This window comes from Schistocerca americana, chromosome X (genome assembly GCF_021461395.2).
Source record: "Schistocerca americana isolate TAMUIC-IGC-003095 chromosome X, iqSchAmer2.1, whole genome shotgun sequence".
Lineage (NCBI taxonomy): Eukaryota > Metazoa > Arthropoda > Insecta > Orthoptera > Acrididae > Schistocerca > Schistocerca americana.
The window spans coordinates 802,024,705-802,040,162 of NC_060130.1; the positions used below are offsets into that span (position 1 = coordinate 802,024,705).

The 15,458-nt window shown below is 38.8% G+C and overlaps 1 protein-coding gene across 1 annotated transcript in view; it reads right to left on the reverse strand.

Moving 5' to 3' along the window:
- Positions 1–15,458, reverse strand: part of LOC124556328 (NACHT and WD repeat domain-containing protein 2) — a 314,048-nt gene that overhangs the window by 113,016 nt on the left and 185,574 nt on the right. Inside the window, exons 16-17 of the mRNA XM_047130299.1 lie at positions 13,486–13,705; positions 756–968 (exon numbers count right to left, since the gene is read on the reverse strand). Coding sequence (XP_046986255.1) covers positions 756–968; positions 13,486–13,705 — 433 coding nt within the window. The remainder of the gene's footprint in view (positions 1–755; positions 969–13,485; positions 13,706–15,458) is intronic.

The window sequence follows — 15,458 nt, forward strand, 5'->3', positions numbered from 1 at the left end:
CAAGGTACTCCTATGTGGACTGCTGTGGTGGTATATATGGTCCAGAACGGGTTGCTATATACTGGGTTTGGAGATATAGTGATAGAGCTACTTGACTGGACTGATAAGAGACCGCTACTGTTCCTTTTGGTAACTGGTATGGCTGGGTACAAGTAGTAGAAGTAGGATTTGCAAAAAATCTTCAAGATGATCAAGTTCTTGGGCTACCAGCTTAGGCTGATCTTCTTCCAGCAGAACCTAACACAAAGGCTCAGGACTCAAAGCAGTATAAAATATAAAAGTAAAGCATCACATTCATTTTCTAGTTCACCCACTAAGTTAATTTAGCTTTCTAAGTTTATATAAATATATTACATACTTGTGATGAAATACCAATACCATACTATAAATTATAGCAGTGTTCTATTTACTGTTTATTTGTTATGAGTTTCCTATACATATAATCAGTTATTTAAAACTGTATAAACTGTGATAGTAAAATTCTAATTATGATACAACATCCTTACTGATAGTTTTCTCATATGTCTTATAACTTTTTTGGTATGAACTCTTGAATGACAATCTAACATTTCTTTAATTAAAGTGATTTGACTGTAAATACTTGACTGAATCTTAAAGTTAATCTTATACACAAAAATAGCTTCAGAAAAGTGCTGTAAGGTCAGCCATTTCACTTTAATCAGCTTCTATTTTACGTGTAAGGAATTTTATCAGTTGTAATCTATTGCTAACACATAATTTATATTTACACAAACCTGGTTGTTGTTAGTAAATGCTGCAGCAAAACGATTATCAGGGCTCAAAATCATTTGTTGCATTATTCCCTGTATTCCTGGGTTCACTTCTCTTGTAAGATCACTTGTTGACAAATCCCAAGTGATAAACTTATTTGAAATTGAGACAATGTACCGAAAGTCAGATGTTAAACAAAATCCAAACACAGCAAACTGGTGGCCCTCTAGAGAATACTGTAACACATTCACATAAAACCAGATATAACTAAGAATCCTTCTATATCACCATAGCAAAAGATCGCAATTATCATTAATGGAATATGAAATTGACAATATAACAAGAGATAAATTGTGATATAATAATGTGGTAGCAGTAAATAAGAGAACAATTTTGTTTTTGGAAATTAGTGGTAACAATATTAAATACATTATATTCAATTAAAATAATTTTACTCAGGGCCCCATTTGATTAGAAATATAAAGACAATCTGGACAAATTTATCTGTCACATAAATAATGTTAGTAAAATGCTCTAGTTGTTGTTGTTGCCATGGTCTTCAGTCCAGAGACTGGTTTGATGCAGCTCTCTATACTAACCTATCCTGTGCAAGTCTCTTCATCTCCTAATAACTACTGTAACCTACATCCTTCTGAATCTGCTTGGCAGTGCATTCATCTCTTGTTCTTCCTCTATGATTTTTACCCTCCACCATTCCCTCCAATACCAAATTAGTGATCCATTGATGCCTCAGAACATGTCCTACCAACCAGTCCCTTCTAGTTAAGTTGTGCCACAAATTACTCTTCTCCCAAATTCTATTCAGTACCTCCTCATTATTTACTTGATCCACCCATCTAATTTGCAGCATTCTACTGTAGCACCACATTTTGAAAGCTTCTATTCTCTTCATGTCTACAGTGTTTACCATCCATGTTTCACTTCCATACATGGCTACCCTCCATACAAGTACTTTCAAAAAAAACTTTCTAACATTTAACTCTGTAATCAATATTAACAAATTTCTCTTCTTCAGAAATGCCAGTGTAGATTTAATATTCTCTCTACTTTGACTATCATCAGTTATTTTGCACCCCAAATAGCAAAACTCATCTACTACTTTAAGTGTCTCATTTCCTAATTTAGTTCCCTTGGCATCGCCTGATTTAATTCGACTACATTCTGTTATCCTCATTTTGGTTTTGTTAATGTTCATCTTATGTCCTCTTTTCAAGACACTGTCCACTCCATTCAGCTGCTCTTCCAGGTCCTTTGCTGTCTCTAATAAAATTACAATCTTGTTGGCAAACCTCAAAGTTTGTATTTCTTCTCCATGGATTTTAATTCCTACTCTATCTTTCTTTTCTGTTGTTTCCTTTACTGCTTGCTCAATATACAGATTGAATAATATTGGAGATAGGCTACAAGCCTATCTCACTCCATTCTCAACCACTGCCATCTGGTTTCTGTAAAAATTGTAAATAGCCTTTCACTCCCTATATTTTACACCTGCCACATTCAGAATTTGAAAAGAGTATTCCAGTCAACCTTGTGAAAAGGTTTCTCTAAGTATACAAATGCTAGAAATGTAAGTTTGCCTTTCCTTAACTTGTCTTCTAAGATAAGTTGTAGAGTCAGTATTGCCTCGAATGTTTCCACACAGAATCCAAACTGATTTTCCCTTTGGTCAACTTCTACCAGTTTTTCCAATTGTTTGTGAATAATTCATGTTAGTATTTTGCAACCATGACTTATTAAACTGATAGTTCAGTAATTTTCACACCTGTCAACACTTGCTTTCCATTTGCTAGTCGACTGTATTTTCTGGTCAATAAAGAGTATTGAATGGATTGTTGGTCTTGATCCTAGGGCAAAAAGATTGCTGCTATGTGAATGCTAGCTTGTCCAAGCTAAGAAGACCTAAACACGTATAGTAAATTTTAGTGGATGTTCAAAACACAAGGAATCAGCAATATAAATTATGTATCCTGCAATTGATAACAAAATCTGGCCTCACTTGCTTCAACACAGTCTCCAAAACTACCAAAACTTTATCTATGAATAAATTGAAATCACAACGGCAAAATTCATCAAATGTAAATTATATTGTGCAGTGAAAAAGTTTAAGAGAATCATAACAAAGGAAACATCATAACAAATCTGATGTTAAACAGTATAAAATGATAAACTTTGTCTGCATAAAATATTAATCTGTGTTATATGTTAAAAACAATGAATACTAACTAAATCCTTGTAGGTCAATAATAATACTGGAGCAAGTTATCTCATTTACTAAATTAAGGGTAGAACAAGGTTAATTATAATTTTTTCTACTGTAAAAACCAAAACAAAAGAACAACTGAGAGGAGGGAAAGACTACACATGTAAAGTAATTGATAACCTAACAAGACTACTGGGTCATGGCAAACGGCAGGCACTTCTAGGAATTCACACAGTTCAGACAGGGCAACGGTTTGAAAAACTCAAGTTTTATGCACTGGATACACCAAATGGAGATAGAATAATTAAAAATATTCACAATAAAAAGTGTATGTCACAAAATGCAAAAACAACACACCGCAACACGGGAATGAAATTATAATGTGTATATACAACTCAATGCCTAGCACTAAATTATAAATTACACAAACTATAAGTGTTAGAGAGAAGAATTATGAGGATAATCTTTGGTTCAATAAAAAGCATAGAATCCTGCAAATTAAGAATCAGTCATAACATACATGAGGCCACAGAAAAAAAATAAAATAAAAAAAATGAAAATAAGACATACTTTTTGCATTGATACAGAGTAGGTGAACATGAGCTAACAAAAATTATCCTCACATATATCTGAGACAAAAAATTAATACCTAATAAGTTGTACATGAGAAGCTCAAAAAGATTCAGAAATACAAAACATAAAAGAAGAAGAAGCAACAAAAGTAACTGTTTCCAGAGGTGAGTGTTGAAATAAGAAGAATTTCAAGATAGAGGAGGTAAGAGATCAGTAGGGAAAAAAGAAAAGAAGACACATGATGAGAAGAAGACAGAATATTGGATCAATACAAAACAACAAATGGGAAGGGAATTAAATTATCACATAGTCCTTTGCTGGAGATAATGAAAAAAGTTAGGAATATTATCTGGGTGACATAGTACCAATGTCTGTTTTTTGTGTTAGGAAATAAGAAGACAATTGTGAAAAAAAAACATCACTTACATTCAGGCAGGATTAAAAATAAAGAAAAGTATTTTAAAAGTTGTGAAAATGATGTTTCTTATCATCCTTCTGATTGAGTCTGCTACATCTCAACAGGTAGTAATATTATTAGTAACAGAGAAATTTGATCACTGTTCTGTCATTTGTGAACATCACAACACACTCAACATTTGTTAGGGTTCTTTGAAAGGCAAAACAGAATACATATAGATGTCAGATGGTCAGATATGAGCATCAGTGAAGTGAAGAAAATCATGATGAAAATATGTGATGTACTGAAAGAAACAGTAGCATTTATTTTAGTGTTTAACATTGTTGGAACACATAATGGTTGGCCATCTATGCCTCAGAGTAAGACACTTTCTAAAACATCCAACAAGATGTGTAAGTGTCAGAGGTTTGCTTATAATGGTGAATGTACATGTGCAGCAAAAATGATCAAAATGGTGACAGAGCAAAAAGTAGTTTGCTGTACTTGCAGTGAGACATATCATTCTAGCCTCATAACCAGCCTCATAACTCACACTGCTCACTTTTAGAGGCTATTAATGCCTTGATCAAATTCATCTAATATCTGATGTGTCTCCCAGCGTATTACCCACTTTGTATAGAAGCTCTCATAAAGTTAAGTAAGGAGTTTCCACAACAATTATTTCTCCTCACAGATTTCCATGCTCATTATGCTCTTTGGCACTCCATAAAAATCTGTTGCAAGACAAGATCCCACAATTGTATACTGTGATGAAGTCATGAAAAGAGAAGGCTAGACTACTAGCCCACAAACACATAGCTGTGTAATTCCTTGTTTTCAATATATAAGTTAGAATCTGATTTGTCTTCAATGAAGAATATAGTTACTGCTCCTGAGAGAGTTCACTACAGCTGCTGCAATTGGATCTCCAATAAAAAGATATTCTCCTACAACGTTTCAATAAGACCTGGTCAGGAAAAGTTTCCCAGCTCCTAGAGGAAGTGTATCCTGATCTCTTTCCTAAAACAAGGGCAATATGTCAAATGTGCAAGTAGTTTTTACAGTTTTATTTTTATCAGCTCTGTAAGACACACACTTGAGTTCATGAACAATAGCCACGTTGTGTTGATTCTACAAAAATAAATCTTAAAAATTGCTGGTAAAGGCACCACTTTGTGATATATAAATTTATGTCAGCACCACAATTAGAGGGTTGTCCATTGTGATACTTCTTCAATTATCAACACGTCAGCTAAAGGATCAGAAATAACTTGTCACATATTTTTTTGAGAAGAAGTGTTCCTTATGGAAAAATTTAAAGTGTTACTCTGTCTGTTGTACCATTAAATATCAGGAGCATTCAAAAATAAATGAGTCAAAGACTGTGAAATGAAAACTGCTGAAGGGTTCGTAATGTCATTGCCTACAGAAGAAGGTGTGGTGCCTGTAAGAGCGCTGAGGTCCAAAACTCTCCACTAGACAGATTTGGGCACATATCCACATGCTGACAGAGTAGAGTTTGCACACATCAATAGTCCACTGCACTTAGTCACACTGAAAATGATGAAATGGAGGCTTCAAAAGAAGATCATAGATGTGTAGTGCTTTTCCTGATGAGGCACAAGCAATTCAAAGAAGGATGGATATCAGTGGCCAGTGACACACAATCTGGAATGCCTCACTGTATTATAGATATGAGTGTCCAATAAATGGTTGCCCTCATTGATGACCAATGACTTACCATTGCCCAAGAGGTCGAAGTGGGCATCGGAATTGCAACAGATGTGCAATGCTCTCCATATACTTGGACCAGTCTTCAATGAATTACCATTCCCTACACTCCCACTGTAAGGAAATGCACTACATCCATTTGCTCTTCATTTGAAGCCTCCATTTCCCTGTTTTGAGTAGTATCGAGTGCCGTGGAGGGTTGACACATGCACATGCTCACTCTGTCATCATGTAGGTTTGTGTCTGTTGTCCTGCAGTGGTGATTTTGGGGCCTCAGTTCTCTTGCAGGGATCATACTTTCTTCCATAGGCAATGATATTACAATGCCTTCAGCAGTTTTCATTTTACAGTCTCCTGCTCAATTCTTTTTGAATGTCCCTTACAGCATTTCTTCCATAGTAAATAGAATGGTTGAGCATTCTTTGAGTGTGGGCAGTTTTTCTATTTCCTACTCATCTTCCAGTTTTGCAACCATATCTCCTCAACTTTAACTCATTCTCAAAAGGCCACAGAAATGGGCAGAAAATATCCATTTTACATTTGTTGAAGACAAAACAGCATGTTTCTTGCTGTAAAGATTGAGTGAGGTGTCTGGTCCTAGAATTTAAGGAGAAAGCTCCTTGGATGCTACATCTGAAACACCTTACAGCTAGATCAAAGAAAGAACTACACACATAGAATCATGTAAATAAAATTTATTTGGTTCAGTGTTGATACATTCCCAGCCCCTGAAGCATGTAAATAAAATTTATTTGGTTCAGTGTTGATACACTCCCAGCCCCTGAATTGTAGCAGGTGAGCCAACAAATATCCATTTGGAGGCAGTTCCTCATAATATTTGGAGGCAGCTCCTCATGATGTGACACAGGGACAGAGTTTTCTCCATTGTGAAGTCATTTTTATACTTATTAGTTGCCCATCATTGTACAGAATGTTTATATGCATGACATCCAGAAGTCATACAGCTGTTCGAATTTTATGCAGACTCAGTACATTGTAGGCATTAATATTTTATCTCTAGGTAGGAATATCTCATTCTTGGTTACTGGTAATGTTTAGAAATGTTTAAATTTGGTGGAATACAGTATGTTTCACACCCCAAATCATATTTTTTGAACTTGAGTTGATACGCACAGGTGGTTCCAAACAGAAGTAGAGTAGTGACTTACAGAAACATTTCCCCAGCCTGTAACTTCAAGATCTGTCTTCTTAATAAATTTACTTAATTTGACACTAATCATTATGCAGTCCTGAATGAAACAGAGCAGTTGAAATGTGACTCAGGCCTGAACTTCCTATGTGCTCAAGTTCCCTGAGTATTGTACTGTTCATTCAGCAAACAAAACTGTTGAGAACATGCAAGACAGTCATTATCAGCAATTAAATATAGGTAGAGTACTTACCACAGCACAGTGCATCATTCATCAGTACACAGTTACCAACCTCTTAAGACACAATGTATGTATCAGTGGGGAAACAGGAGATTGGCTGTGACTTATAATAAACTTCACAAGAAATCCATCAGTTACCTCCATACAATCATGAAGCAGAAATAAGTTATTCTCACATGGGTGAGAATAATTATGGAGTATATTACACATGGCTTCATGCCTTTGCATAAGAAGCTGCCTCGCGATACTTGTGAAGAACTGCTTTTACTGTAACATATTTTAACTTATGAGATTAAAACTGTGATCTGAAATGGGACACAGACCCAGAACTTTGACTTTTAATGGCAGTTACCTTACTGAATGTGCTATACAGGCATGACTCAGGACCCACCTCTCTCCTAATTCCCTTACCCCAATCTTACCCACAGCGTTGTAAACTTATAACTGTAAACAAAAATTCTCTCAGGAGATCTGTGAATAGCTTTGGCACTAAATGGTAGTACACTTACCTTGACTGCCTATATATGTACTTTATATATCATCTTATGAGATGTTTCAGGAAAATTCCATCATCAGATCTGTTAAAATCAATACAAATTATCTTCTTGCTACCTACTCCATTCTGTAAAACCAGCAGTTTGGGCACTGATTTTGTGATATAATGGAGCAGGAACCAACAAGATACTTTGTATTGATTTTAACAGATCTGATGATGGGGTTATCCTGAAATGCATCATGAGATAATAAATACATAAACTTAAATTGGTGATGAAGACAAGACATTTACAGTTTTAATTTGCCAGGAAGTTTCAAAACGATGAACGCTCCACTGCAGAGTGAAAGCTTCATTCTGGATATTTTAAATTATTGTATTTTATACACTGGAAGAAGGGCAACAACTGTTTAAATGAGGTTTTGGCCAAAATTTTAAGTAATGGGAGGCTGGTTGTAGCACATATTTTAAGATGTTGTATGTTATCAGAAATTCTCTCTTAAATAGGATGGAGCAGACTGTAATGCATCACAGAGTGTATGGTTAATCCAATACATTTTATAAACATCTAGCCACTCACATCTGCATATTTAAATTTTTATATTTTATTGTTTATTTGAAAGTATTTTAGAAGCACTGACTGATTAAGATTTTACATGTATCTAACTTCATCTCTCTCTCTCTCTCTCTCTCTCTCTCTCTCTCTCTCTCTCTCTCTGTGTGTGTGTGTGTGTGTGTGTGTGTGTGTGTGTGTGTGTGTGTGTGTGTGTGTGTGTTTGTTTTTCCAAACATTATAACTGCATATCAGAGTGGCTGGCTCTCTCATCTATTTATAAAAATTTTAAGTAATTCTATATTGCAGATAGCTCATCAGCTTAAAATTATTTGTTGTGACTCACGGATCTTTCAAAGTGCCACCGCACAGTTACATGCGTCCTTTACATGCAGCGCTGTCTGCCAGCCATGCAGCAGCAGCGCCACCTAAGCGGCCAGCCAGCCAGCGGCCGCTAGACTTGGACTCAGTTATGATTTGACTGTTAAAGTGTACGCACGTCTTACTCTGTTTAATGGATCTGGGACTTTCATGTATTGCATCTTCCTTGAAATATATTTGTTCAACTTGAAGTTATAACAATTGGCAACGAGGTAGTGATTTTTCTTTTCCAATGTTGACCCACATGTTTCCATGGCTACTTTAGAGCAACTATTGCAAGGTCTCATAGAACAGCAAACGCTTCTCACAAATGTGATTCGTGATTTTGTAGCGGCATCAAATGCGGGGCGTCTCTCGTCGTTGTCTCTACCTACTTTTCCTCCTTACCACAAGACGGCAGAAGACTGGTCTCATTACGAAAAACGTCTTCGAGAGCACTTCTTAGCATTTCATGTCATGGATTTCACCTCAAATGTATCAGTTGTTGTTGCACTTGGCTCCTTTGAAAGATCCTGTGTCTTTGTCCTTTGCTGAAATGTGCTCACTTCTGTCCGTCTATTTTAAAAAGTAAACACATGTTGCCTTTTATCATTGACAAAAACAACCGAATCAATCCTATCATGCTTGGGCTGCTGAACTTGACGGCCTCAGTAGAAAGTGTCAATTTGTTACTGAAGTTCACAAAGAATCCTACGCCGATTCCATGGTACGGGATGCTATTATCCAATCGCCACCCAACAAAGAAGTTAGGCAATGTGCACTTCAGTTGGCAAATCCAACTCTAGATGAAGTCCTATCCATCGCTCAGTCTTTTGAAATTTCTCACGCCGCTGGAGCGCAAATAGAGGCATGGGGCGACGTCAGGGAAATACAACCTGTGTGCGATGTTGACGAAGCATGTGGCGTGTCCCCACCAGCCGACGTGGCCGCAGTACGCTCCCAAGCGCAGCCTCGGCCTAACCGTAAACAAACCTCTAAGAAACTGCAGCAAAACCCACGGCAACTTCCTTCATGTCCGCGGTGTTTTATGAAGCATTCACGAGAAGATTGTCCACAACGTTGGGCCATGTCTCACAAATGCAAAAAAAAGGGTCGTGTGTCATCCATTTGCAAATCTGACCACATACATGATGTTCATGAACATGAGGCTGATTCTGATTCTGTGTTGTCTGTCAATTGTACTTCTTCCCTTTCAAGGAAGTTATTCCTCACTGTCCAAATACTTGGTCGAGATGTTCGCATGCAGGTGGATACCGGTTTTGCTGCCACTATCATCAATTCTCAGACGTATCTTCAGTTGGGTTCTCCAATCCTGTCACCTGTCATTAGGCAATTACGGACTTACAATAAACAGAAGATTTCTCTCTTGGGACAATTTGATGCTGAGGTATCTTACAAATCTGTTGTTCACACTGTTCCCATGTTTGTGGTCGACCATAGTAACGCGGAGAATCTTTTTGGTTTCAAAGACTTTCATGTTTTTGGGTTCTCCATAGATGAGTCTGTCAATATCGTCTCTGATGCTATTCCTTACGTTCAATTGGATTCCTTGTTGACGACATTTTCTTCCCTTTTTTCTCCTGTGTTAGGCCGTGCAAATGACTTTGAAGCTCATATTACGCTCAAACCCACTGCTCGGCCTAAGTTTTTTTGGGCTTGGGCCATTCCTGTGGTCCTTCGTGATCAGGTCAAATGGGAGCTGGATCATATCACTGCTTCCGGGTTCTTGCTTCCTGTCACTTCCAGTGAGTGGTCCTCTCCTGTCGTTGTAGTTGCTAAGCCAAATGGTGATATTCGTCTCTGTGGTCATTTAAAAGCCACTGCAAACGCTCAATGCCTTATCGACACTTACCCTATGCCTCGACCTGAAGAATCGTCCACTAAATATTGCTGGAGGTCAGTATTTTTCTAAACTTGACCTGTCAGAAGCTTATCATCAACTTCCTCTTGATGCTGTTTCCCGGCAGTTTCTGGTCCTTAACACGCCTTTCGGCCTCCATCAATACCAACGATTGCCATTGGAGGTTGCCAGTGCCCCTGCTCTCTTTCAGCGATTCTTGGAACAATTATTGCTCACTGTCCCTGGGTGTATAAATTACCAGGACGACATTATTGTCACTGGCTCCACCACTGACGAACATCTTCAAAATCTCCACACACTTTTTCACGTCTTACAGGCTGCCGGTCTTAAGTGTAATCTTCAGAAATAAAAATTTTTTCAGGCATCTATCACGTACTTGGGGTTTCAACTCTTTCAGGATGGTATTTGACTGCTTCAGCAAACTGTCGCTGCGATCGATGCCCTTCCTCGCCCTACATCTGTTAAGGAACTGCAGACCTTCTTGGGGAAAATAGCATACTATTACAAGTTTTTACTGTCTGCTGCTTCGGTGGCTCAGCTGTTGCATCGCCTGTTGCATAAAAACGTGTCTTTTTCACTGGTCTGCGTCATGCTATGTGGCTTTCCAGAAATTGAAGACTATGCTGAAACAGGCCCCGTGCCTGGCTACTTATCGACCTGGCCAACATCTTGTTCTTGCCATGGACGCCTCTCAATAAGGGGTCGGTCAGTCCTTGCGCACCGTTTTTCTGACGGTTCTGAATAACCCATTGCTTATGCCTCCAAAACGCTCACAGATGCCCAACAAAAGTATTCTCAAATCGAAAAAGAAGCTTTGGCCATTATTTATGTTCTTCATAAGTTTGGTGTTTTTCTCTTTGGATCCAAATTTCATCTTGTTACAGATCACAAACCACTTGTTTCCTTGTTTCATCCATCAACATCACTTCCTGACAAGGCTGCACACTGCCTCCAGCATTGGGCTCTTTACTTGTCTCGTTTCAATTGTGAGATTCATTTCTGGCTGATGGCTCAACATGCAAATGCTGATGCACTGTCTCACCTTCCCATGGGGCCTGATCTGGCATTCGATAGGGACGAACTTTTGTGTTTCCGCCTGGATGTTGCCGAGCAGTGGGTTGTGGACGGGTTCCCCATCACCGGGGACCGGCTGGTGGCTGCTACGGGTTCTGACCCTACCCTCTCCCGGGTTTTACGCTGTATTCAGAAGGGTTGGCCAGATTGTCCGTCCACTAAGATTTCTGATCAGTTGTGGAACTACTACGCTTTGCATTACCGCCTCACAGCTAGGGATGGTGTTATCCTCCTTTCCACCGACAATGCTTCGCCGCATGTTGTGGTACCTGCGTCTTTGTGTGCTTCGGTCTTGCACCTCCTTCACCAAGGACACTGGGGTGTGTCTCGCACAAAATCTCTGGCGCGCTGTCATGTGTGCTGGCCCGGCATTGACTCTGAAATCGCACACATGGTCGCTGCCTGCAGCCCTTGTGTGTCACAGGCTGCCACCCCGAAGTCTTCTTTGTCACCGTGGCCTTCGCCTGAGAAACCCTGGGAGCATATTCATGCTGACTTTGTGGGACCTTTTTTAGGTACTTATTGGCTTCTCGTTATAGACACCTACTCTAACTTTCCTTTCATTGTCCATTGCACGTCGCCTACCACCGCAGCAACCACCAATGCTCTAGCTCGCATTTTCTCTTTGGAAGGCCTTCCCTCTACTCTTGTTACTGATAATGGTCCGCAATTTGCCTCTTCTGACTTTGTGGATTTTTGTGCCCGTCACGCCGTCATGCATGTCACGGCCCCTCCATTCCATCCACAGTCAAACGTTGAGGCTGAACGACTGGTCCGCACATTTAAAGCTCAGATGAGGAAACTCCTGCTTCTTCTTCTGCTGATGATGCGCTTCTCCAATTTCTGGCTTCTTACCATTTCACCCCTGTGGACGAGCACAGCCCGGCTGAGCTCTTACATGGCCGACAGCCCTGCACGTCTACTTCATCTTCTGCGGCCTTCCACCTCACAGCCGCGGGTGCCTTTGCTTGGCTGGTTCACGGCCGATGACCTTGTATGGGTACAGGGATATGGCAGGCTGCCAAAATGGAGTCCTGGCCGCATCTTACGACACCGTGGCCAGTGCCTGTATGAAATTGAGATGGACACGGGTGTTGCAGTGCGTCATTCGGACCAGCTTTGGCCTTGTGTGCCGGCAACGCCTGTTCCAGATGCCGCTACACAACCTTCGGCTCTACCTGACGCTCAGGATACTGGAATCTCTCATTACTCACAACGCAGTCCTCTCACCATCATATCAGTGCCAGCTTTAGAACTGACGCCACCAGGAGATATGCCCATACAGGAATCAGATGACCATCATCTGTCGGAGCAACTCTAATTGCCTCCTTCTCCTATGGACACGGACACATCGCTCATGTCTCCTGTTATAACAACCAGACTTGGTGCAATGGGCAGATTGGTGCATGGGGCCCCAGCGGATTCGACCCCCGCGTCTCCTGTCATCTCGACCTGTTATCATCGGGGACACTTCTGTCCATACGGGAAGCCTCCTCCTCGAGACTTTACGGCCAGTCAAACAACACCTATGGATGTTAGCAATCTACAGGCCACATCCATCAAGATCTGTGCAAAAAATTCAAAGGGGGGAAAAGTGTTGTGACTCGCCGATCTTTCAAAGTTCCGCCGCGCAGTTACGCGCGTCCTCTACATGCGGCGCTGTCTGCCAGCCATGCAGCAGCAGCACCACCTAAGCGGCCAGAGAGCCAGCGGCCGCTAGACTTGGACTCAGTTATGATTTGGCTGTTAAAGTGTATGCATGTCTTACTCTGTTTACTTGATCTGTGACTTTCATGTATTGTGTCTTCCTTGAAATATATTTGTTCAACTTGAAGTTATAACAGTATTTTATCTCATTGATAATGTTGTTGTTTTAACATAATCATAGGAAAAGTTTTGTAAGCTTCAAGCTCATTCCTCTGCAAATTTTTTGGATGTTGATAAACTTGATATTGAGCAACCTTAAGCTCAAACAAGCAACCAAAAACCAAATAACTGATTGCAAATTTTGTAACCATAACATTTAAGGAACAGTTACAGTTCATTATTAGAAAAAGCTTCTAAAATGTATAAGCTACCTTAAGAGGTCCACCAGGTGTATGTAAACAATGGTAGAGTGGTAAGCAAGCACAATGCTCTGGACCCTTCTCATCACACTGGCGCAAGAGCATCTTCACATTGGGGTTAGCACCAATTTCTGGCAACAGTCTTCCAACCAGCTGAGGTGCAAGCATGTTAGGGTACACACTGAGAATTGCTCCACCAAGTCTCAATGCATCTGCAACCAGCATCAGTTCCCTGCCAACATAATAACTGGCATCACTTATTTACACAGACTAATACTCTTATTTTATGTTCATCTAATCCAAATGCTTCGTATTTATGATTCAATGCAAGTGCCATTTCCATTTATGAGTTTTTGCATGATGACCCACGTTAATAGCTGATTGTAAAGAAACACTGTTAATAGTCACATAACCACCTAATTGCTTTTTTACATCATGAAAATGAAAGAAGTGTACCTAAGAAATATTATACTATTTATTTCACAGAGCCACTTCATTCTACCAGTTACAAAATTACTATTTATGTAAGAATAACTGCTCTCTTTATTTGCTGAAAAGAGAGATCATCATATCACAAATGCACAGTGTAAACTGTGATGACTTTACTTAGCTACTGTTGATTTACAAACAGACGACTGGGAAAAACATTAAAGGGACTGATGAAGAAACTAATCACTAATCCTTAAATGACCATAAATTATTGAATATTGACTAACATAGCTTTGGGCAAGTAGATGTACAGAAACAACATTGATGAATTTCAGTACAGAATTGGAAATCTAGAAAATAACAAAAGTATTGATACACTGTAAGTCAATTTAGATTTCTCTAAGGTTTTGATACTTTTAGAAAAACTGGATGAACTATATATTCAAGGAATAAGAAAAATATGATTCAAATTATATCTACAGGGCAGAAAAATGCTGTGAAACCATTATCTTATGCTAATCATAAAATCAAGTTAGTAATCAATTCAATTGAAATTGAAATAGGAGCAACACAAAGCAGTGTGTTAGTTCTTCTGCCAGTGTCCATTTGCATAAATGACAGAGAGTCCACAGACACCACAGCTAAAATGAAATATGATGGCAGAATAATAGTAACTGAAACAACTGAATTTCAGTGAGCAACTATCAATCAAGTTTTCAGATATATACACTCATTGTTCAAAGCCATAGGTTACTACTGTAAATAAAACAAATTACATAGAATTTCTTCAAAATGCTCTGAAAGTATTGTGGAGAAAACATGTTTTTAGACTCTAGTACAGCTTTTGATATTCTTAACCATAAAAGTCAGTTGGAAAAGCTTCAAGTGCAATGACTGGAGGCACTGCACCAAAATGGTTCACCTGTTTCTTCACAAACTGTAAACAGAAGGTAGAAATGAAACTAAAGTTAAATGATAATATTAGGACATATTTCTCAGATGCAGAAATTTCAAAAGAAAAGAACCTCTCAAAAGTCAATTCTTTGACGAATCATGTTACTCATGTATATAAGCAAAATAGACCTGAACATTAAATCACATGCGAATACCTAGTTTTCAGAATATGCTAACATCCTTCATTTGAGAAGTGCCTTAAGTCATCTACAAGCAGCTGTAAATAACATTACTGACCAGCTAAATTAGAAGAAGAAATTCTTGATTGATGAAAAAAATTTCAAGACTTCTGCTTAAAGGAAGATATATGCTGTCATCTTTTTGCTTCATAAAATAAATATATGAGCAGTGTATCATGTTTCACAGATTATTACACACACCCTTTTCAAAATTCTTTGTCCTTTTGATTCCCTGCATTTATACATTAGAAACTTGTAAATACATGGAAAAGAGTTTGAAGTACATAAATAAAACTAGAATACCCATGATGATGGCAAAGGCATAACAAAGAGTTGATGTCCAGCCAACTAGAGCATAATGAAGAAATAAGCATATTATCTATAATTATAGACTCATTTAACTCCTTTAACTCTTTTCAAAAC